Here is a 22,322-nt window from a genome sequence, read left to right on the forward strand (position 1 = left end):
ACAAATTAATAGTTATATGATTAAGTAATTGACGATAAAGTTATCAAAGAAACGCTACCGAAGAGCGCGAAAGTATGCACGCAAAATTCTATGAGGTTTGTTTCACAAACTTAGGAGCCGTCATCATCATCTGTTACCATGTTCTCGAAATGTCAATAAAAAGTATAAGGCACTTTGTTGGGGCATGGTTGACGAATTATGAACTAGACTCACTTATGGAAACTACAGTGAGTTCATTTTACATTTTTCATAAGTGCAGAAATTCGCGTCCTCATGCCTTTTTCCGGTCCTACTGCTAACATAGAATAATGACGTTGAGAGTAGTCGTTACACTTACATTATTTGTCTGAACACGTCGTTCTAAACATTTTTATCTTTTTCTAATCCGCTCACGCATTAGATATACGAAGAAGTGTATACGGCCGAAGCACACAGGCTATATAGTCACGAAAGGAGACACCTGACTTCAATTCAAACGAGCCTATCATTGTTGCTTCTGTCCGAAAAAGCCCCTCGAAACGTACCTATGTGTGTGATCACTACTGAGTAACTAAAGACAAACATAGCGCATTTTCTGAGAGCTTCGTTGATGATTCTGACTGATGAAAAAATGAAAGATCTACCCTTCTCTTGTTGTGATGTTTGCTGATGTCGTGAAATTTGTCTAGCAGCTGGCTCGCACTGGGTTAACTACAATATATTACAGAGTATTCAAAATAGCAGAATAGGATCACACCTCGGTATTGCTGTTGTGTACTTATCAACAGCGCAAACACAACCGTTGCGGTTCCTACGTGAACGACGACAATATAGGATAGTTCATCATCCTCCAGGAGACGACGTAGGTGACAATATTCGGAACAAAACAACGAGAGATCGGCCACAATGGACGAGTGCTCGAACACAATGGCGAGCAAGAGAAACGACGTGGAAACATCGCTCTCTCGATGGGCAGTCGCTCGTAAAACGTGTCAACGAAGACGTGCGTCCTATCTGGAGGGAGCACTTCGTGCTCCTACGTGGGATACATCTCTTCCTTTGAATGGCACGGGTAGATAGGCACGCCACAGCGAGAGCCCCCAAAGACGCGCGCGCGCCGTCCCCTCATCCTCGTGTTCTGTCGCTGGGATAACCGTTCCGCAGGCTGTCCCCATAGCAACGGCACCGCAAGCTCATCCGCTCTCGACATCTCTTGTCGGCTCAGGGAAGTGCTAGTTGCGCATACGGCCGCAGGCGTCGCTACCTGACTGCCCGCCGGCACCGCTTGTCTCCCACCGCTCCCGCCGATGCGCGCCTCTCCCCTCTTCCGCACAGCGATCCTGGTGTCGAAAGCGCTAGGAGCGCGTTCGCGCTCTCATCAGAGCTGACGTCCCGTCGCACCGACCGGCCGGCGAGCTGCTGCCGCCGCGCTCCCAAGTGAGAGACATCGACGCCCGCGTCGTCCCGCTTGTTTCGGATGTGATTTGCCGCGAGAAGGAATCTCCTCGCTCCCTAAAAGAGGGTACGATCGTTCCGCGTTTCCCTTCGGCCGTCGTTTAAAGCCGGCGGCGATGGCGGTCTGCCATCACCACCGCCCGATTATCTGTGCCGACGCCGCTGGCTGGGGTGCCCAAGCACGGGCCAGGTAAGCCCACGGCGCTTACTCCTGGACGCATCGAGGTCCTGCGAGAACACGCGGCGCGATCCTGTCCTCGTTCGTGGCATCTAGGGACGTGACATTCGAGAAACGCCCGTCGTCGTTTAGAAAGTGTGTGTTCCGGGCTGTGCGCCGGACTACCGCTCTGCGACAGCGCGGAGGACATGACTTCCCCAAAGACGAAGGATACTCCGGCCGGTTAGGCAAGTCGTCCGGAAGATACCGCGCCCGACGAGCGAACGGCGGCGCGCCGCCCTGGGACGCGATGCGGGCCGGCCTGCTCGCCGCCGCTGTGGTCGCCGCCGGTGTGCTGTGCTGTTGTTGTTCTGGCGGCATTGGACGTGTGGCGGCCGTGCCTCGCTTCCAGGGCAGCGTGCCGTCGGCTTCTTCGCACGGCGGCGACGCTCAGGGCTCCGCGCAGCCGGCCGGCCCGGCCGCCAACGCCAGCCGGCGCCTGCTGCCACCCGAGCAGTTCTGCCAGAGCCTGGGCTGCTCCTGTCACCTGGAACCGAGGCTGGCCTGTCAGCTGGAGAGCGACCGCATCGCTGCCATACCGCGACTCCTCACGCAGGATCGCGCCGACAAGATCACTGACATGTGAGTTCACGCGCTGTGCTTGGCTCTGCGGAGCACTGTACCTTTTCAGCGCGCGACGTCACCAGTCTTTGTCACGTTCACGCGGGCCGCATGTCAATTCGGGGCTACAAAGCGATTTTATTTCAGTGACAGAAAAAAAGTCGGGGGGCTTGTGCTCCGGAATGGTCCGATGGATGCTCTAGACAGAGCGATGCAGCGGTGGAACGTATCGAAAGATGGAAACAAACGGCGACCGCAACAGGTTTAGTAAGGTGGACGTATAGGCTTCCAACACAGGTTTCACAGTGCGATTAAGAAGCGACGAACCATTCGCTTAAGTATGCCGCATAACGTAGCATACACTGGCGGTATTTTACCATCGTTTTGATTGCGTGTCCGCTTGGCGTAGTTTGGATACGTGCAGACTCTAGATTAAGACGCGTCGTTAGCTTACTTGATTATTTTCTTTAGTAGTCACACGTGCCTGCACACAGATGATATCATTGCCTGGCAAAACGCCATGATCAATAAGCGCGCTCGATCACACCTGTTGCTTCTTAGCGTTTCGGTGCTGCTTGAACCGCCTCCCGAACTATTCGCTTCCGCCAATGTAAACATGCGGAGAGTTCATGCATTGAATCGCATGCGCCACACCAAATAACTTCTCTTTATTTAGTTTGTCCATTACACGAATTTGACGTGAGCTCGTGCTGAAGCTTTCGGTTGGCCGCACAGGCACAGCTGCACTTAAAAGGGGCGGAGGACGCGAACTTTGTCTCCGTCTGTCTAGTTCAATAAAGGGCATTTGGGCTAAAGAACGATGCTGTTGTGATCTATGGTTCGCCTCGCGGTTCACTTCACAGGTTTTAATCTTAAAGGGAGCTCATTATGAATCAAGTTAGATAGATCGCATGGATTCATATCTCCGATTGCCAAGAAATTGGCTTCAGAAAAAAAGAAAGAAATGCAGTTTGTCTTTTGTGTTTGCTGATTCGTTCCACGTCCATGTCTTCATGGGGCGCCGTGATCCATAAGCAGATTTATCGAAAGTCGAGGAATAGCTGTACGGAATGCGAACAAACGTTTAGCACAGCTCAAGTGATTGTACACAGCAATGGCACAGAAGAAGGTAAATCAGATTCCATGGAGAATGAGAACGCAGTGTGAGAAAATGAGGCCGTTGACAACGTCACTTAACATTCCTAGCCTACCAAGCTCAAATTGAGGACGCGACAAGGACCCGAAAAACGCTTAATAATGTAATCGGCATGTTTACATGGGCCGAAGTTCTTGCTGCACTGACGTCAAGCTTCCATGAGTCAGCTGTCCGAAGTCCACTTTATTTAGCCCCCTTGCCCGCTCGCCGTACGTGCTTGAATGCAGCAGAGACTGGCCAGGCGGCGCGAACATGTGGTTATCGTCGCATGCCTCTGCGCAGTCGCGATACAGAACCGCCGAGGCACCCCGCAGGCATTCCTTACTGATTAAGGTCATTGTGGCACTTGTCTATTTGTGCATAGAGAAAGGCATCAATTGACCGGTGTATTGCAATGACGGCTGGTAAGTGCGACCACGACGTTGTTGCATTGTGAGAGCCAGACTGCTAACGGCAGCTGGACTCTCACTAACCAGCGCAGACCGGCCATCGCCCGCGTCGCTGATAGCTCGGTGGAGGACGAGGCAGTCTGGCAGGCAGTGTGAGGCGGACAACAAAAGCCAGCAGGAGATACAGAAGCGGTTGCTCTTACTTGATCAGTGGTCTCAAAAAAGCCTACAGTGGAAACAAAATGGAACACATCTGGGTCTCAACTTTCACTTCGGTGCCGGCGCGTCTATACGTTTACTCCGCGCGACGCCGGAATCGAAGTCCAACTATGTTCCGCGTCGTCTCAGTTTTATGCGAAGGGACGCACGAAGAACATTTAACAGCGCGTGCGCCTCGCATTAAGTGATTCATACGCATCCTGCAGGTCCACGAATAAAAAGGAGAAAGATGCGAAAGTCGTATACAACGAAAGTGCATCTCATTTGACTGTGTTTCACAGTGCGTTGTATAGTTATAAATGACACGGAACTCGTGCTGCTGAAACGAACCAACATTATACTTCTCGCTAAATATGAAGAAAGAAAGAAAGAAAGAAAGAAAGAAAGAAAGAAAGAAAGAAACAAACAAACAAAGCAGCGCAATGCAGAACTAAGATGTGGAGATGTTTCATCGAAGTTGCAGTCCTTCAAAATTAATATGCATCATATCAACAATCCGCTCCGGTATTCTCGATCTATTGCATGACGCGTGTTTAGGAATTTAGAACTCAGAAAGAGAAAGCAACAAAAAGAAGGCAGACATTTGCAAGGAAAAAATGCTCCTTAACCTGCTACGCAGCACAGCCGCCAACAATAAAGCCTTTATATACGCGGCGCCCGTGTAAACACAGCTATTGCTGAACCACTTTGAACTGCTATATATATACGTATACAGGTCGCAATTGAACGTTGACGAAGCGATTTTAAAGGTTATGACGCTTGTTTTGTCTTCAATATTTCACAGGCAATAAGCGCATTGTTGCCGCGAATATGACTTTCGCTATAGGCTCGCACATAAGTTTCTGCATCAAGAATTCCTCCGTAATGGTACATTGTTTCGTTGACAATCCCGGCATTCCATCAGGATATTGCCTGGCGGAAACATGTTGTTTAGTCTTTGATTTACGTGGGGTTGCGCGAGTTAGTGCGTATACTCCAGTCTGGCTTGATGTTGATGGGCATATAACAATGTTTTTTTTATTGTTATTATTATTCGCTTGGGCTGTCACTCGGCATAAATTCAGAATGCAATTGACCCGCTCCACAGATATAATGCAAAAGCGACAAATTGAATGTGTTGTCCATGAGCCATTGTTCACAACTTTCGGGTTAGTCACTTCTCAACGTCACACACTTAAGTACACTTTAGCGGACTGGCATTGTCCCAGGGCACGTCCTAAGTAGATGGCGGACAACCTGTTGATAAAACTGTTGGTCTCTATTTTCTTCCTATGCATCATGTTAGCATAAATTGGTAGGTTTCCGATAACTCATGCACGTCGCTGTAAAAATTGTTTAATTTTTTTCCCAATTATAGTGCATGCTCAGGTATCGTATTTCTTTGGTTTGTTGATAAGAAGCTATATAGTTGCATAAGAGCGTTAATCTCTCGGCCACTTAGCTCTAGAGCAAAGAGAATAAGGCTTCTACACAACTACATAGCTTCTATGGCAACTATGGAGCAAAAGTTTTCTGCTGGAAATGAATGTGAAAAGGGGGGTGGGGACAATATGTAGTAGCGTTGCTACACTGCTAAGGACACTTCGTGAAAAGCTTTTCTTTGAAATGTCCAGCTAATTTTTCTCCTTGTATATAAAAACAACTTATTAAGGGATTTTTTTTCAACAGAATGCGTAAAGGAGCTTGTAGCTGCTGTTTCATATCGAGAGAAATATGAAGTTTAGTTGGAGTAATGAGAATATAATAACTCTAACAAAGCACATAAGGGGACCCAAGCAAGTGCTTAGTCCGCTCAAAAGATGGGAAGGCTCAGAGCTCGTCTGCGTTCCCTTATGTTCTTCGTTGAGTTACATTGAGTACGCTGTTCCTTACAATATGCTAAGTAAGCTAGACAAAAGCTACTTCTCAAAGACAATTTGAAAAACATAAAAGAAAACCTACATCAAGAGCGTGGTTGTGTTTGCCAATTATTTCGGCAACATCCTTTCTGTAGCGTATACTTCTAAACTTCGAAGGAGACAATAAGCGTAGAGTTTTAATACAATTCAGGTCATACGCTCAATCGATCATTTAATTGTATGAGACAGCGAAAGGCAATGTTACGAAATGAATATCACACATGCCATACGGTTAATTTTAGGTCACATAGTTTTCGAATCCATTGCCTGGATGCCCGTCGCTCCCATGAGGCAACGCGCTATATGTTATCTGAAGCAAATGTGAAGGCTTCCAGAAAACTCGAAAGATAACGACGACGAATGTAGCCCTTCCTTTTTGATAATTTGCGTGCCACAATAACGGAAACGATCCATTTTTTGTTGGAGACTTTGAAAAGAGAGAGAGAAAAAAAGAAAATACCGAAAACAAACGTAAGTGATTTTGACTCAGAGGAGAGGGACTGATAGAGGCAATGTCTGACATGATGGCTACGATTTCGCCGTTCAACAATGAGCGTTCGGATGTGGTCATTTGCCCTTATAGCGCCTCACAACACCTACCTGTGCTTCTACCAAAGCCTTTGCACAGATTGCTACCAGTGTGACCTCTTATACCGATTTCACGAGACTAACGATAAATACGGACACGTATGTGCATGCAAGATATTTCATATAGAGGTATTCACGCACTACTTAAAGATTTTTTTTCTAATGTGGTATGATGTTAAGAGCCCAGACACGATTTCTTTAACCACCAGTGTGACCAAAAGCGCTAGACAAACATCACGCATGAATTCTATCACAGTTCAGTTCGAACCAATTGTTTCTGGTCTTCATCGTTCATCAACCTCGCTTTCAAATATGGAACTTTTCCTGTAGAACTGAAAAGTGGCAAAGACGTTCCCGGTTTTAAAAAAAAGGCGATTACATGCTAATATACAATTCTCGACTCACTTGCATACTACCTTTTCTCAGTAAAATATTCGAAATATCACTTGAAATTCGCCTTACGAAATACCTCAGTAAATTTAATATTCTATCATCTTTGTAATTTGGTTTTCGAGAAGCATATTCCACTGACCTCGCTTTGTTATCTTTAACCGAAAAGCTGAAGAAAGGAATTGATGAGGGATACTACACAGGTTCTGTATTTGTAGATTTCACCAAAGCATTCGACACTATCAACCAACACATTCTTTTTATGAAGCTTGACGCAATAGGCATAACTGGTCTCGCACTCTCATTAACAAAAAATTACTTACTCAACAGAAGTCAGGTTGTTAGTCTATTAGGTTATAAATCTAGACCCAAAGTAACAAATATAAGAGTACCACAGGGTTCTATTGTCGGCCCGCTTCTTTTCATAATTTATATAAATGATCGGCCGACTTGCCTTATTACTCCATAATGCTTACTTTATGCAGATGACACAATTGTCAACACTGATAAATATCTCCAGTCTCTGACACACAAACTAAACAATTAACTGGCAAGCTTGACGGCTTGGTGATCTCATAATAAATTGCAAATTAATCCCACTAAAACAAGGTTCGTTGTCTTTCACTTTCACCAATGTGTACATAATTATATCTCGCCAGCATCTTTAAATCAGCTTGCAATTGAAGCAGAAGAAGAGGCTGCTTGTTTGGAAATTCAACTGGACCGTCACTTGAAATTTCAATCACATGTTGCTTACCGCTGAAGAAAAATGGCTTAAGGCATACGTGTTTTAATTAAATCCCATGATATATTTTCTCAGCGTAATTTACTTTCGTTATATTACGCTTTTATTCATTAAAATATTAATTACTGTGTCACGTCTTGAGGCAATACCTACAGCAGCCACCTTGTCTCCCTTCAAACTTTACAAAATCAATCCATTAGAATACTTACCTGTAGTCCCTATCACAGTGACGCGAATGTAATCTTACATGTCAACAAAGTCCTAACGGTTGATAACACTTTCAAATACGAACTAGGTATATTATTATTCAAGCAAATCAACAATCAGCTTCCTCTGTTCATCATCCCTAAATCCAACCTAGTGAATGCTAACTTGACAAGGTTTGCACATCATCACAATTTCATTTTACCTTCAGTTTATATAATCTATGGCAAAGAAATGCCTACTTTACCGGAGTCCGTCTCGGAACACCATACCACTCAGTCAACTAGCAAATTAAAAAAAAAGAACTAAAAACTTTTCTCACACCGATGCCATACTCTGTACAACTGTCGTTACTTCCTTTTACTTCTTTTTTGTTCCGCTCCCTATCATACCTACCTGTCCGCAACCTTGTGTTGATGAAGCATCTCATCAGGGGTTCTTTTACATTGCTGAACATAGATGCGAGTTCTTTTTGCTTTCTTTTTTTTCGCTTATTTTTTACTATTTTTCACCCTGTAACCATCCGACGACTGCTTAGGAGTGTTGAATTACCTTTGTTTCTTACCCTGTCTAATTTTGGCTCCTTTGTTTGCTGTTCTTTGTTCGTGTTTTTTTTTTTCGCTTTCGATGTATTTTGTGGTTTGTTTTCGCTACTGTTGTTTGCTGCTTTAATTAATTATTCTAGATTCACTACTATAGGAGGTTGATTCAGTCTTTGAGTATGGGACCTTCTTCTGTATACAGAAATTTTGTAATTCATTTAATGCTTAAATAAAACCACTTCCGACTTCTCCGGTGGTGCGCCGGCTTACTTGTCGGTGCCATCGGTTAACGGCGCGACGCATGCTAAGAATGGAATGATTTTACTGAAATGATTTGTATTTATGAGTCCCGCTGGTTGAAGTGCTCAGCAAGGGCGGGCTAATAGATCTATTACGCCGCGTTCGAAGCGCACGTGCCCCTGTCCTGTCGGTGACGTGAGTACAGTTGTCGTCGCCGCTTTTTATTTACTTCGGTTCAAGGCGGCATGTAGGAGATTGCCGAAAACGATGCCCTTGTGAAGGAGGAAAAGAAGGAAAGAAAGGTATGGAGGCCTACCAGAAGCACGTCTGGTTTGCTACCCCACACGGTGGGAAAGGGCGAATTTTCCAATAAATTGAAGGGGGAAGTTACGACGCGCGTCTGCGCCACCCCACTCCTATTGTAGAGTCTTTTTTTTTTATTTTCACCTCTCTGCTTTTTGGTCTTGAGGGGTAAATGGTTTTCTCGTGGTATAGATACAACACGCTTCTTACCTTAGTTGCCCTTCAGCCCTTCACCGATGGCTACTACTACCGGCATGCTTCGCGGCAGTAGTGATCATGTAAATCTCGTCGTGAAATCGGTCTACTAATTATGGGGTTTTACGTGCCAAAACCACTTTCTGATTATGAGGCACGCAGTGGTGGACGACTCCGAATATTTAGGCCACCCGGGGTTCTTTAACGTGCACCTAGCTAAATCTAAGTACACCGGTGTTTTCGCATTTCGCCCCCATCGAAATGCGGCCGGCGTAGCCGGGATTCGATCCCGCGACCAGAAGTTGGTGCTCAGCAGCCCAACACCATAGCCACCGAGCAACCACGGCGGGTAGAAATCGGTCTATTAACTTTGTTCAACTTTGGTGTGAATACAGGGCAGCATTCACAAAGCCTTTCGTTCGCTATTGTTATTTTCCATTGGCCGTTCGCCTTAATCAATATGTCCAACATTAGGATTGGCTGGAGTTTTCTCTTACGAACATTTCTAGCGTAAGAGTTTTTTTTTTGTAAATGCGAACTATAGCCTACAAAAGTATCGTATGGGATTTGTTCATAGGAACATTTTTTAGCGGTAAAAGCTTTTTGCGAATACGGGCGCGGGTTTGTGGCAATCACAATTTCTAGAGCACTTCACTTCTCCTGGAACATAATTATAGCCTGTGTAGAAATTTTTTTGACTAATATAGCGGGCGGAACATTAAAAATAAAGAAGATAAATTCACCAAGAGAGAGAGAGAGAGAGACAGACAGACGAAAGAAGAGATAAAGGTAGAAAAGGTCAGCAAGAACAGAACATCTTGTTTGTTACCCTACTCGCATTCTGGGGCACCCCTAAGCTCTAACTGTTTACTTCTACTAGGGTGCATGAAGCTCCGCTTCTGTATGACATTGAAATTGCAAAATACCGAATTTATCATTCGCTTATTGTTTGTTATACGTCTACATTCATGAGCTGGAATGCCCACCTTAACTGGTTTCTGTGTTCCTTTTTCATCTCACTTTTCGCCAAATTTATCGTATCAGGCAGCTTTCTCTTTCTGCAAACATCTCGTCTAGGTGCTTCCCGTTGCGTCGCAGCGCGTGAACGTCGCAACTCACCAGTTTACTAGCACAATGGAATTGCAGGACAGTGAAACAAGGCTTGAATAAGAAGTTATTCTTGACCTTCAACAACGGCCTGTGATTGGCTCGCGCATTCTCTGCTCTTGTTTGCCAACACGGTCAGCAAGGTGCAGTTATTGCGTACTCAGCGTTTTGCATAAGAAGGCGAAGACAGCTTTGTGAGTTCCGGCCTAGGTAATTAGAAAAGGCGCAGCGTGGTTACGAATGGCCGGTCGAGCGTCGCAGGCGTCGCGTGGGCTGCGCCGCGGAGCCGCTCGAGCACCGCGCCGTGTTCTTGCAGTGGACACGCTGCAGAACGCGCCGTAATGAAGTTAGGCTGGTGCTGCCGTCAATTTCGATGCTGGCAAAAGGGGTGTTCGTCCGCAGTGAGTGCGGTTCGCGCGTGCATTTCAGGACGTAATTATAGTTGTTATGAGAAGCTCTACCGGTGAGAGCTCTTTTGAAATAGGAGGCTAGTACTCGCGAGAAAACTCTTCGGGCAGGAAGCGCAGCGTAAACGTAGTGGTCTGCAACTGTGGTGTGCTTAATACAGGCGCTTTTCTGCGCCATGCCTAAGAGCGCTCCATTTGTTTGCAAACATGCAGCTTGCCTATAGGTTTGCTTACGTGAATCCGATACTAGTCCGACTTTTCACTGGAACAGCATGATCTGGACAGCTCTACACGGTCGCGTTTACACGAGAGTAATTCTGGTGGACCAAGTGTCAACGCCACACAGCGTCGAGTTGCGGCAACCCAGTAGACGAAGGGAGGTTCCGGCTACAAGTCACTTCGCTGCACAAATACCACTCGACCCACACAACCCGACCCCATTCGACTTGAGCGGACACGCATGAACCTAGCCAGGCACCTCCACTAAAGTCGGCCTACGTCATGCAGGCCTATAGGTTGCCTCTACCAGACAGAACAGTTGCCAATTCTGACTGTCCGGTGCTTGCATACGTTTATGCGTCAAGCAAATTCCAGACGAGAAGACGGTTCGACCCGCTGTTAGGTTGACATATAGGACGAGGACGTTGGAAAAATCTTCAAAGACAAACCGCATGCCTAACAAAAGTCGTTTCAGGGCCACAATGAAACTCATTACATGGCCGCGCAGACGAGATAAAGATAAGATTATAGGCGAAACCCGCTCCATTCCGCAGGGCGCGCGAGCGAACGGATCCCTCGCGGTTCGCTGCATTCAAAACGCCATCATTGCGGAACCAGCCGAACGGATCGGAAGTCAGCGTTCGCGGTAAACACTTAGAGGAGCGTGTCCACACTCTAGGGCGAGTAATGGGCGCTTCAAAACCAACGGGGCCGTTGCACGTGTTTCCGCGCAGTCAGCGTTCCATCTAGCCGCGGTGCGCTGCGTGCCTTCCACCGCTGAGTGTGCCAAGAGTGCTTGCACCCCCTTCCCCCTCCACTCCCTTCCATTCCTGCTATTTCATTTCTCTCTTCTTCTCTTCGCCCGAGTGTCCCGGCAGGCCGTAAACCGCTATCTACGGCTACAGCACGTGCCGCAGCACAAGAAAAGCATCCAATGCTGCTGCGCGGAGCACTTTTTTTTCTTCTTTTTTTATCACGTTCGTGTTTTCGAGTCTTTTGATGTCCGCAGAGTGGGCGTTAGCCGCAAGCATATCCGAAGAAATGGCGCTCGATTTTCAGTGATCGCTACAGTGTGTTCGTCACGTGTTTCGGTCTCTGCCCGGGAATCTTCTCCTCCTCCCTGGCTTCTTTCCTCCGTTCTGTTTTCTTATCTCCTTTGTGGCATCCAAGATAAAGCGAATGCTTTTGGTGTCGCGGCAGCGACGTCTGCCGTGTCGTAATGCATGATTCCATTACCTGTCGGCAGGCGCGCAGTGTGCGCCCGGACGCTCCTACCTCTGCCCCTCTTTTAATTGAGTCTGCAGTGAAGTCACGCATCGCATTAGCTTCTTCGCCAGACTCGAGTGCGCAGTCTCTGTTGACATTTCATGCATTGTTTTTCTTCTGGTAAGGCCTGACGAAAGAAACTATACGCATGACTAAACTTTTCAGTGAGCGAAGTTTGTTGATATCTGCTGATATTGCTTAGCTTTGTTGCTTAACAAAACCCAACGAGATGCCAAGTGCTGCCAAGTGCTCTTGCTTGTAAAAACACTTATGCAGCACGTGTTGAGCAACAGAAAACTTTATCGGGAGTTTTTCATGTTACCCTACAATTTTCTCAATGTCAGCTTTAGCCTACCTATAATATTTGAGAAGTTGTTTAATTAATCAAGACTAATTATCTAATTAGGCGGAATGAAAAAAAATGAACTAAGCATCTTCAAGCTATGGCAAACAGTATTACCTTAGATTTGTTCAGCTACATGGCGTTTGCATATTTTTAAAGTTTGGCTCAAGTTACGTGGGACACCCTGTATGCTGCTTCCCGTGTGTGTGCGCCAAATCTAATCCTTCTGAACGCTGCCGAAGCGGTCAATACGTGCGATCGTGCCTGAGGCCCCGTGTTGCCGTTCCTCCCACAATATGGAAGGTATGAGAGCAGAGATAAACACTGCCCTGCACTTTCTGGGCGATTAATCTGAAACACGGAATGCTATTTCGTCCTCCTGTGGAGCCTTTAGCCAATTAGCAGAGGTCAAGCTCGTTATCGATGTATTCCTAGACGGGATGTCACACGCTTCTACGCACAGCAGCTACACAATAGCATTTCCCATTGCTAGCCGACTGAGGTCTCTTCCTGTCCGTACACTGGTGTTACAGATTCAATGACGCGTTGTTTTTAGGCCGTTGCTGCAATAGGTAAATAGATTTGTTATGGTCGAATGTGATATTTCAAAACGTACAGTAATGGTAGGAGTGCGACTGAAAGCACATTCACATGGAAAGTTGTCACAGTACGGGCACAACAACGTTTCTTTTTTTTTTTTTTTTGGTTTGCGGTTCTATATAGTCAGACTTCCGCTATGAACGCATGTTAACGTGTCGAGATTTCCATATTTAATGATTTATGCGTTCAGCATTATTTACCGTAGGGCCATTTTCGAATCACGTATTTTATTAGTAGAAGTTCTTGCGGCATCGCGAAAGCCAGAAATGTGACACGCGTCAGCGTTCTGTCTTCTTCGTGGACAGCACGGGGACAGATTCACAACTGGTGCCACTGCTGATGGAATGTCTACGTGTGCTCAACTAAGCCCGTATATATCGTACAATGCGCAGAGGACAGTGAGTGTCAAGCGCTGCTCCTTTTTGGTTTCAATGATCCAGAGTACCATGATCATAGTTCCATCTCCTTCTACAACAGCTTTGCATCCGAGCACCGTAAGTGTGGCTCACGGTGCGACGCTGCAAAACCTTGTTTTCTTCTCGTCTTCACCATCTCCATCCCGACAAACGCGGACGACGACAGCATGGGTATATCACGTGGATGGATTTAAAATTAGCCCACCGGTGTCAGGTCTGGACAGAAGTGGCTCGAGTTGAGCGATTGGGGTCAAGTGGACTTCGCCCGTCTCACGGATTAACGAGAGCTTATAAAAGCTTGTCGTAGGCGTCAGCAGAAAGCAGGACACAGGCTGCAGAGGTGCAAGCGCTGCATTCGATTTGTTTTTGGCGTTCTATGCACGACGGTTGTAAGTTACCCTTTCGGGGTGTCCTTGTATTTCTGTCTTAGTGGATCCCTTGCATACTAAGCGCGCGTAAGACGCTTGGAATCCGGTTGATTTGTGTGCACTAAGTAGAATACGCTTCAAGCGCATTTATTAAGCGGCCGTCCGCTAAGCCCACGATAATCCCTAGAAGGTTCACGGGTGCAAGCGGGGACTGCTTTAGAGACGTATCACCTAGCTACGAGCGTTGTCTGGGTCTAAAAGAGGAAGCAAAGCGTTTGCCGTGACGCTTGCGTAACGTCTTTGTAAATGTTCATTCACGACACTGGCATCAGTTAAAAAGGCTACGTGTGCGCATCGCAACCGACATGCTACATCCAGTGCCTCATTTCAACGACACTTAGTAATTTTTGATTTCAGTATGAACTATTTGGTCACTCAAAGCTCGTGGAACACGAGAGGCACGTTGAACAATCTCGTGAAGCGCAGTGCGTCTAAAACGACATTCTGACGTCTGAAAGTGCAATTGAAGCTTAACGAAGTTCCAGCTAGATGTATGTTTAGTTTTTTGCACTTTTGCGGAGAAAGAAATGGGGAGAACGCAACGAGGGAAAAAGCAGAGAGGCCAGCCAGACGAGCGTTCGGTTTGCTGCCACGAGGAAGATGAGGAACAGAAAAGGAAAAGCGGGAGCGAAGGAGCACTGCGCGCGCACAGCATAGGACGCACAGCACGACTCTACAGGCGGTCGCTGAAACCGGTGTTCCTCGAAAACCGCAGTAGCGCTCGAATAGCTTTCTGCGCCATCGGTGGATGTGGCCAGCGTCCAATAATTTTCATTTCAGAAAATGTTTTGTTAAAAAACAGTCAGCTGAGCGCGGTCTGTAAAGGGGTGCGCTGGACTATCGTAGTGAGGGCTAGTGAACAACATGTGTTAGTTTCTTGAGAACCTCAGCTGCTGCATGTTGACATATCGGCTATTCCGAGACGGAAATAATACGCGTTTGTAAATGCGACGGGAAGGCACAGGCGGTAGGGCAGTGCTGTATGGCCGCAGGAAAGGCTAGTTCGCGCTTGGAGCCGTAACAAAGGTTCCAGGGTACGTAGGCAGAAATTAGGTACGCTCGGACGCCCCCAGAAAGCTTGTGTCGTTCTGTGAGCAAGCAAACGAAGTTCTCTTGCAGCGTCCGTCTCTGTCAGTGAAATTGAAATAATCTTAATGTACCGATGGGCAGTCTGGACAGCTTTATCACCGAGGTCGTTATCGACAATGCCACAATGACCCGGAAGCCACTGATACTTTGACATCGATTGGGCCCTTTTTGCAAAGCATCATGGTTAGTTCATCTTATTTCAGATATGATTTGCTTATATGTGCTTTGACATAAGGGCCTCAAGGGTGTCCCAGAGCCCCGTTTGAAGGGATTTACGATGTTACATAAGTGATAACTACTGCTCTAGAATATACTTAAGACAACCAGGAAAGGAACGTGCGCGGAGACGGCATCAGGCTGTGTCAGCGTCGCCGACAGAAGGCAGCACTGCGAGAATCTATCGATGCGAGCCGCTATTTCGCATAAGAGGGGTCCTTTTGTGTCAGATTACTGAAGGACGGCACTTGTCTCCTTTGCCGCTACGAAGGAAAGAGAGGTCTTTGACAAAAGTAGGAGGAAACACTATGAAGGCCACAAAGCAACAAGATGCTTTCCTTTCGAGAAGTTTCTCTTCTCTCATGTAAGTTAGTGAATATACTATTTCGTTCATAACAGTAGCCATCGTAATTTCTGTTTCACCTTTCGGTGTGTCTCTACTTCCATTCAGACAAAAAAAAAAAACTGAATACGATACGTGAAACTGGATACGTCACGCAATCATGGTAGCTGTTTGAGTTAGCTGAGAGGTCGTTTTGTAAATATTTCTTCAACCCTGGTAAAACTCCAGAAAATAGTCTCAAAGAATACCGGAGGATGTATATATTTATAACCTAATATTGCCGTTATCGCAAAGGTGACTTCAATTTTCGAATATGTAAGCGACATAGCCTTAGTAAATTTTGTCCATAATAGTACGGCGCACGATGCGACGTGGAGAAAGTACCTCTTCATGGGCGCCTTTATCACCTGTATCACACAGGCACTTGTATCGGACATGTGGACTAGAGGACTGCTGTGTTTCCCTACAATCTCGCCTAGTTTCAGCCAGGAAATCCGGCCTCTTATACTAGTTGTAGATCCTGCTGTTCGCAGCCAACTATTTCTTCCAAGACACTTCCTTTCATTCACACTTCGTCGTATTTGTCAAAAGAATTATCCTTCAGGAGAAGCATTCACGAATCTGTATTCCTTTCTCATCGGAATGACCAGAAGTCCCGAAGATGAAGTTGGTGGGCGCAGAGATACGGTTTCGCATCTTCTTTGCGAATGTTCTCCCTACATCGCGCAAACAACAGCGCTCTCTGCCACGTCTGAGAAACTTGACAACCGCCTTCTCACATAGACGAAACAGAATCCCTGGACCCTGGTCTCAGCCAACGTTAGCTTGAGTTGCTTTAGAAGCACTGGTGTGTTTTTAAAAGCATCGCGACTACAGACAGAATGTAACCATCGTTACGTGCCTTCATCACGTTTCTGCGGGCAAATTTCTTTACTACTTTTGTCCTTATCTTTTGTACCCTTTCCTCCTTCGACCAATGCTGGGAAAGCAACTGGATAGTTATTCTGGTTAACCTTGTGGCCTTTTATCTCTTATTTTGTCTCTCTCACTTCAGAAAGCAAAAAGAAAACGAAAAGTTCTTCAGTCAATCAATTGATCTTAAAGCGGGACCAACAGGTGGCTCCAAGAGAACAGGACTCAAAAGCGATTTTACCAGCAGTGAACGAATGTGTTCCTCTGGTAAGCAATGTGGCTACGTTGAAATCGGCCAGAAGGAGACGCTAGCTATATCACATGTGTACACTGTTTAAAACCTAGTTCCGAAAGGAGGCACAACCTTGGTACCATCGGTTAACAGGGGGAATGGCTTCCTCGCCTGGATTCGAGCTCTGCGTAAGGTTACCATAGCAACGAGGTAATCATAGCGACAAGTCGAGGGAACGTGCCATAAAAGCGACCGCAACAGCTAGGCGGAGAACATATATCGCTGCTCACAGTGGCACCGACACTTTGCTTCTGTGGTTCTTTATACTTTTCCTTCTTCTATTTCATTGGTTTGCACTCAGTTTAGCATATGTCGATCTGCCTTTATTTTTCTCTCGGTTGAAGTTTACTGAATCTTCGGTCTGTGCACATTGATTTTCGGTCAAGGCCGCAAGCGATGATTGATCTAGATGCCTAACTACAAGAATACATTCATCGTTTTTTGAGAATGTTTGGGTTCCTTCCTTTTTTACCGCTTAACCTCAATTAACAGCGCACGTTTGTTGGCTACAATAGGAAAAATCGATTGGCCGGTAGTTTCACGTTCCGATTAGATTACAGGGAGCATCAAGGAAATCCAGATCGTTCTCTTCTACTCCTGATAAAGTTCGTTTCGTACGTTGGACTGACAGGTTTACGAGTATCGTCTTTGTTAAGTAAGAACGAGAACGTAGTCGTAGGCTTCAAATGTCCTGCGCCAATTGAGGGGCAATGTTTGAGTAGTGGACAGATTGCACAATCATTGCTACACCGGGGGTACTCGGAGAGAACTTGTAATGAGCAGCTCGCTCTGCGGCGCGTGTTTGCCATCGTAAAAATCGGACGACTGAAGCCGTTTGGAGCTGACGCCATACCAGGGGGCACATTGTTTAATCGACCGAGCGACGAATTACGTCTTGCGAAGCTCACTGCACTTGGGCCCGTAAAGAAATTAACGTATCACCGCTGGTCAGTCGTCTGTTAGACTGCTAGTTGGACGGAGAGCTCTCTCAGGACCCCGGGATTCAGGGTCTGTAACCTGGTTCCTTGCATTCGTTCAATTAATTAAGTAATCAATTAATTAATTTTCTGTGGTATATCTAGTTCCTCCTGCTTTGCCAACTGTCGCCATCTTAATAAAGGTGAATTTAATTGGTCTAAATAGATAGTCCACTATTCTTCGCCATCTGGTGTACACCTACAATATGCGGCATGCGCTTTGCGAGCAATATGCGATACTTCTTCCTAGCATATGCTGACCCCTGATTAGCATATGGTTTAGTTAACCGAACGCCGTAGCTCGGATCCTAAGTATTAAAGGAACTATTCCCGGGGTGCCACGTAAACGGTGTAGTGCTTGCTTTCCTTCGAGACTTCGCTATCACCGACATAGCTTCTTTCGCGAGACACTTCGGAGCTTGTCAGACACATCGCCCACTCTGCCCATTAGCGTTTCGCCTTTTCGATGTTAGTGCAACAGTTGGTTTGTAAATATCATGGTAAAAAGCGTAGACAAGACAAGAAAGCGGGAATAGGAACGCAGGCGTTGGGTTAACGCGCACGTGTTCCGGCTCTCCTGTCCCGTAGTCTGCCCTGGTTCACCATTGTTACCTTCTTTCGCAGACTGTTTCCCATTTCGGCCATTGTTTGTGGAAAGGGTATTTTTCACTTAGAATCGTCATTCGCGCATTCCCCTTCAAAACTGTTGGTGTTAGTGTCTTTCGTTACTTGTCTCTCCACGTCTTTTTAGACCTCACTTCTTTTCATTTTGCCGCCAAATTATCGTTCAGTGCCTTCTCGCCAATGCAGCTCTCGCCTCTCCTCATTACGGGGTAATACCATCCGAGTCTTTCCTTATCACAATTGGCAATGAAGTTCGCGATCGGACCCCTTCATCTAATACGACCAATGCGAGGTCGAGTGCATATTTCATTGTCACTTTGTGCTTCAATCTCAGTAACTGAACCCATTCCAAACTTGACTCTAAGACTTCGTGAGTAGTGTTATTAGAACGTGTCGCTTCATCAAACCCTTGAGCGCTTCTACCTTTACAAGCGACTACCTTTACCGGTAACATATATGTTTAACAAGTGCCTGTAAGAAAACCGTAATAGGTTCACGTGTCGAATTGTCTTGTTTATGGCGACGTTCCTTGGTCCGCGCTGTCATGCTTTGCGGCGGCGCAGGTTGTAGGGACGCCGGGGTGGGCGACCGACGTGGACGCTGCAGAAGCGGGCCCCCGTGCGATAGCGCCCTTATCAGACCGTGCCGAGAACAAAGGACGCAGCAGCGGTAGCTGCGTGCTGCCCTGCCGCCCGACAACAGCCCCGGCGGGCTTCGCTCGCGACAACACGGCCGGCCACGCGCGCTCCGGCCGCCGCCGATGCCAAGGGCGCCCCGGGGCGCAGTATCCGCCTCCACGCACAGCAGTGCGCGGCGGCTGTCGGTCGCGTCACACGCAGTCAGACGCTCGGGCAGCTTTAGTTATACGCACGTAAAGAGTTTGGGTACGTGTATCGGATCAATAGGTGTGAAGCTCCTTTCTTGGTTACTCCGTCCGGGAACACTACGTCTCGAAAGCTTGCGTTCGAAGACCTCTTTTGTTGAAGAACGTTTTTGTTGAAACTAACGTGCTCAAAACATGAAAGGTGCTAAGGTGGAACAGTTGCCGTCCAAGTACTGGTTGAACCCGCCTGCTGCGATACGACCGCCAGCACCTTGTCTATACGCAGGATTTCGTATGCGCATAGACTTGTGCAGTGCGAGCAACAATTAAGTCTTTATCGACCTCGTAGAGAGAAAACTGGAGAACCAACTGTGTTGGCTCGGTAGCTGTAGCATTATGCTGCTGAGCGCGTGGTCTCGGGTTCGATTCCCGGCCGTGTCAGCGTATTTAGACGAGGACGCGATGCAAAAACTCTTATGTGTCTAGTTTCGGGCGCGCGATAACAATAGCACTGGTGGTTGAAATTAATACTTAGCACCCTACAACTGTCATCCTTGGCTAAACTACTGTTTTGGGGGAAGGGAGAGAATGCGCTGTTTAAGAAGAAACAAGAAGACCTGCTGTAAGATTAACAGCTGTGAAGAGCGTATCTAAGTAGCCTACTTACGCAAATAGGAGCGCCGTGGAATAAGAAATCGAAGGTTCATATTTAAAGAATTGAAAGCTTGATGTGTACGGTGATGCAAAAGCAGAAAATGTCACTTCGTTGTCTACATTCTTGAATTCTCGTTATTTTTTTTAGATGATCTCATCACGATATGTCTAGCTCGCAGGTGCTGTGAAACGAATATATTGCCTAGTGGAGCAAAACAGCAATTTGCTATATGCTTTTCACCGTTTGTACGCAACGTTTTGTCAGAAATTCGCTCAATTTGGCGTTACTAAATGCGAAAACATGTTACAAGTAAAAAACGATTCTTTTTAATTGTAACGCCCAACACTGAATACCGGATGCTCGTCTGGGTGACCTATACGTATACGTTTCCCTCCTTGCTTTCTCTTTCTCTCTTGCATTCAGTCGAGCCCGACGTCTCTCGAATCACACGCGTTTGTGCCTCCAGTGTGAAAAAGCAGCTGTACTTTTGAAAGTGCGTTACACGCATGCTAAGTCTAAATTATAAACTCCGAGGGGGAGGGAGAGAGAGACAGAGAGAGAGAGAGAGAGAGAAAGTGGAGAAAGGCATGGCAGGGAGGTTAACCAGACACACGTCCGGTTTGCTGTCCTGCACTGGGAGAAGTGGACATAGGGATGAAAAGATAGGGAGGAGAGAGTAACATAGAGAGAGAGAAAGCACAGTTCCGCGCACATTCGAAAGTTCGCGCCAAGTCTACAAACGGTTACCAAGACTTGTCGATTTGAGGCATTGCAATAACGCTTTCGTCGCTTTCTGTGTCATCGATGCGTACGGTTATGGTCCAAGGATCTTCATTTCCGAAAATGGCCTAGAGTCGAACCGGTTAAATGCTGTTCGCTGCTCACACTCGACGTTGTACTGGGGTCAGAGACATAAGATGAGAACGCAACCTCTCTAAACCACCTGAAACCATCCAAGAACTAGCAAAATCAATTCGACACGAATGGGAGACTTATCAAGACGATATATAGCAATGTTATATAGATAATAACGCACTGTTCTGGCGTGTGTGGTCGTAACAAACATGGATTCCTGTTTGTTTACTGGATGAAAGCAATTCTTAGATTCCTGCGATCAGGCGCGTTGTTGCAAGGCCACACAGGAGCGCGCAAACTCGTAGAAGTGCCCGTCAAACATCTTTGAATGCAAGAACGGGCATGGATCTAAAAAGAAAAACAGGCGGAACCTTTCTTTCCGGGTTCCTCATAGTGCGGAAAACATGCTTAGCGATAAAGCAGCTAAAAACGATCACGAACACACCAGGACCGGCACGCTTGAGCAAACACACCGTTTCTGTCGCAGAAAAGGATGCAACACCAGGCTTTCGGGAAGCGGCTCTTATCAAACGTACCGACCAGCGCACTCGGCATGCACCCGTTCCACAAAGAGACCACGCACCATCCGCGTATCGGCGCGGCCTTGTGTTCCGGCCAGTTTCCCTCGACGGCGCCGGTAGTTGACTGTTGCGGGACAACATACCCCGCCCGCCGCCACCGCTGTGGTCTCGCGGCTTTGGGGGCGCCGTTCGCTCTCGCCTTTGCGCTTGAGACGCCGACGCTTTCTTCCGAGGAGCAAAAATAACTGCCGTGGAAACTCTGCGTCTTCTTTTTCGGGAGCTGCCAAAACTTTGTTTGTGTGTCGAAGGGCTCTCAGCTTCGTAGCTTCGACGAGAAAACAGTAACAACGCGGCAACTGAACATATTATTCACGTTCTTGTATATGTTTTCACATTCTAGTTTGTCACCACCTTCTCGTCATCATTGTCACTACCACGACAGTTGGTGGCATGACAATGATGACGATGGTAGTTATGACTACCATAAAAAGTTCGTGCCTAGAAATAATTACTAAAGACCGAAATACTTCCCTCCCCTATCTGCCTGCCACACTTGCATGTGGCGAAACGATATATCTAATTGAAAGGTTTATATATATATATATATATATATATATATATATATATATATATATATATATATATATATATATATATATATATATATATATATATAATGAAGGCAGGCATGTTAACCAGTCACGAGTCCGATTGGCTACCGTGCGCTGGGGGAAGGGAGAAGGCGGTTGATTGAAGTCTCCTCAAAAGTGACGATCGGGCGATTGTGAGCGATTGCCGGCAACTTTTGCAAGGCTAGATCCGCCTGCACTAAGCAACATACCTCCCCGTCGTGAAATTGTCTGAATTGAAAGAGGTTATGGCTGGGCGATGCGAGGACCGTGCCGTTGGTAGTACATCGATCGCGTCTTGATAGCAGATTGGTAAGGCAACTTCAGGACGCTCGTATATTATTAATTCTCGTAGTACCTCGCACATATAGTGGCTTGACTACCTCATTTTTTTGTTGAAGTTTCCGTACGGCGATTCTCAGTTGTGAACATGATATACAGTACAATAATTTATTTGTGCATACTGCATATATACGCTATACAAGGAAACCAGGGGAAAAGCTTCTTCAGGCTTCTTAC

The 22,322-nt window shown here is 46.6% G+C and overlaps 1 protein-coding gene across 2 annotated transcripts in view; it reads left to right on the top strand.

Annotated features, from left to right (window-relative positions):
- The first annotated feature begins 1,325 nt into the window (after positions 1 to 1,325).
- The window catches only part of LOC142575311 (high affinity nerve growth factor receptor-like), a 176,447-nt gene continuing 155,450 nt past the window's right edge, over positions 1,326 to 22,322 (top strand). For both annotated transcript variants that reach the window (XM_075684565.1, XM_075684566.1), the window contains exon 1: positions 1,326 to 2,233. In XM_075684565.1, coding sequence (XP_075540680.1) covers positions 1,902 to 2,233 — 332 coding nt within the window. In that variant the 5' untranslated portion in view covers positions 1,326 to 1,901. The remainder of the gene's footprint in view (positions 2,234 to 22,322) is intronic.

The sequence above is a fragment of the Dermacentor variabilis genome, chromosome 3, assembly GCF_050947875.1.
Source record: "Dermacentor variabilis isolate Ectoservices chromosome 3, ASM5094787v1, whole genome shotgun sequence".
NCBI classification, from domain to species: Eukaryota; Metazoa; Arthropoda; class Arachnida; order Ixodida; family Ixodidae; genus Dermacentor; species Dermacentor variabilis.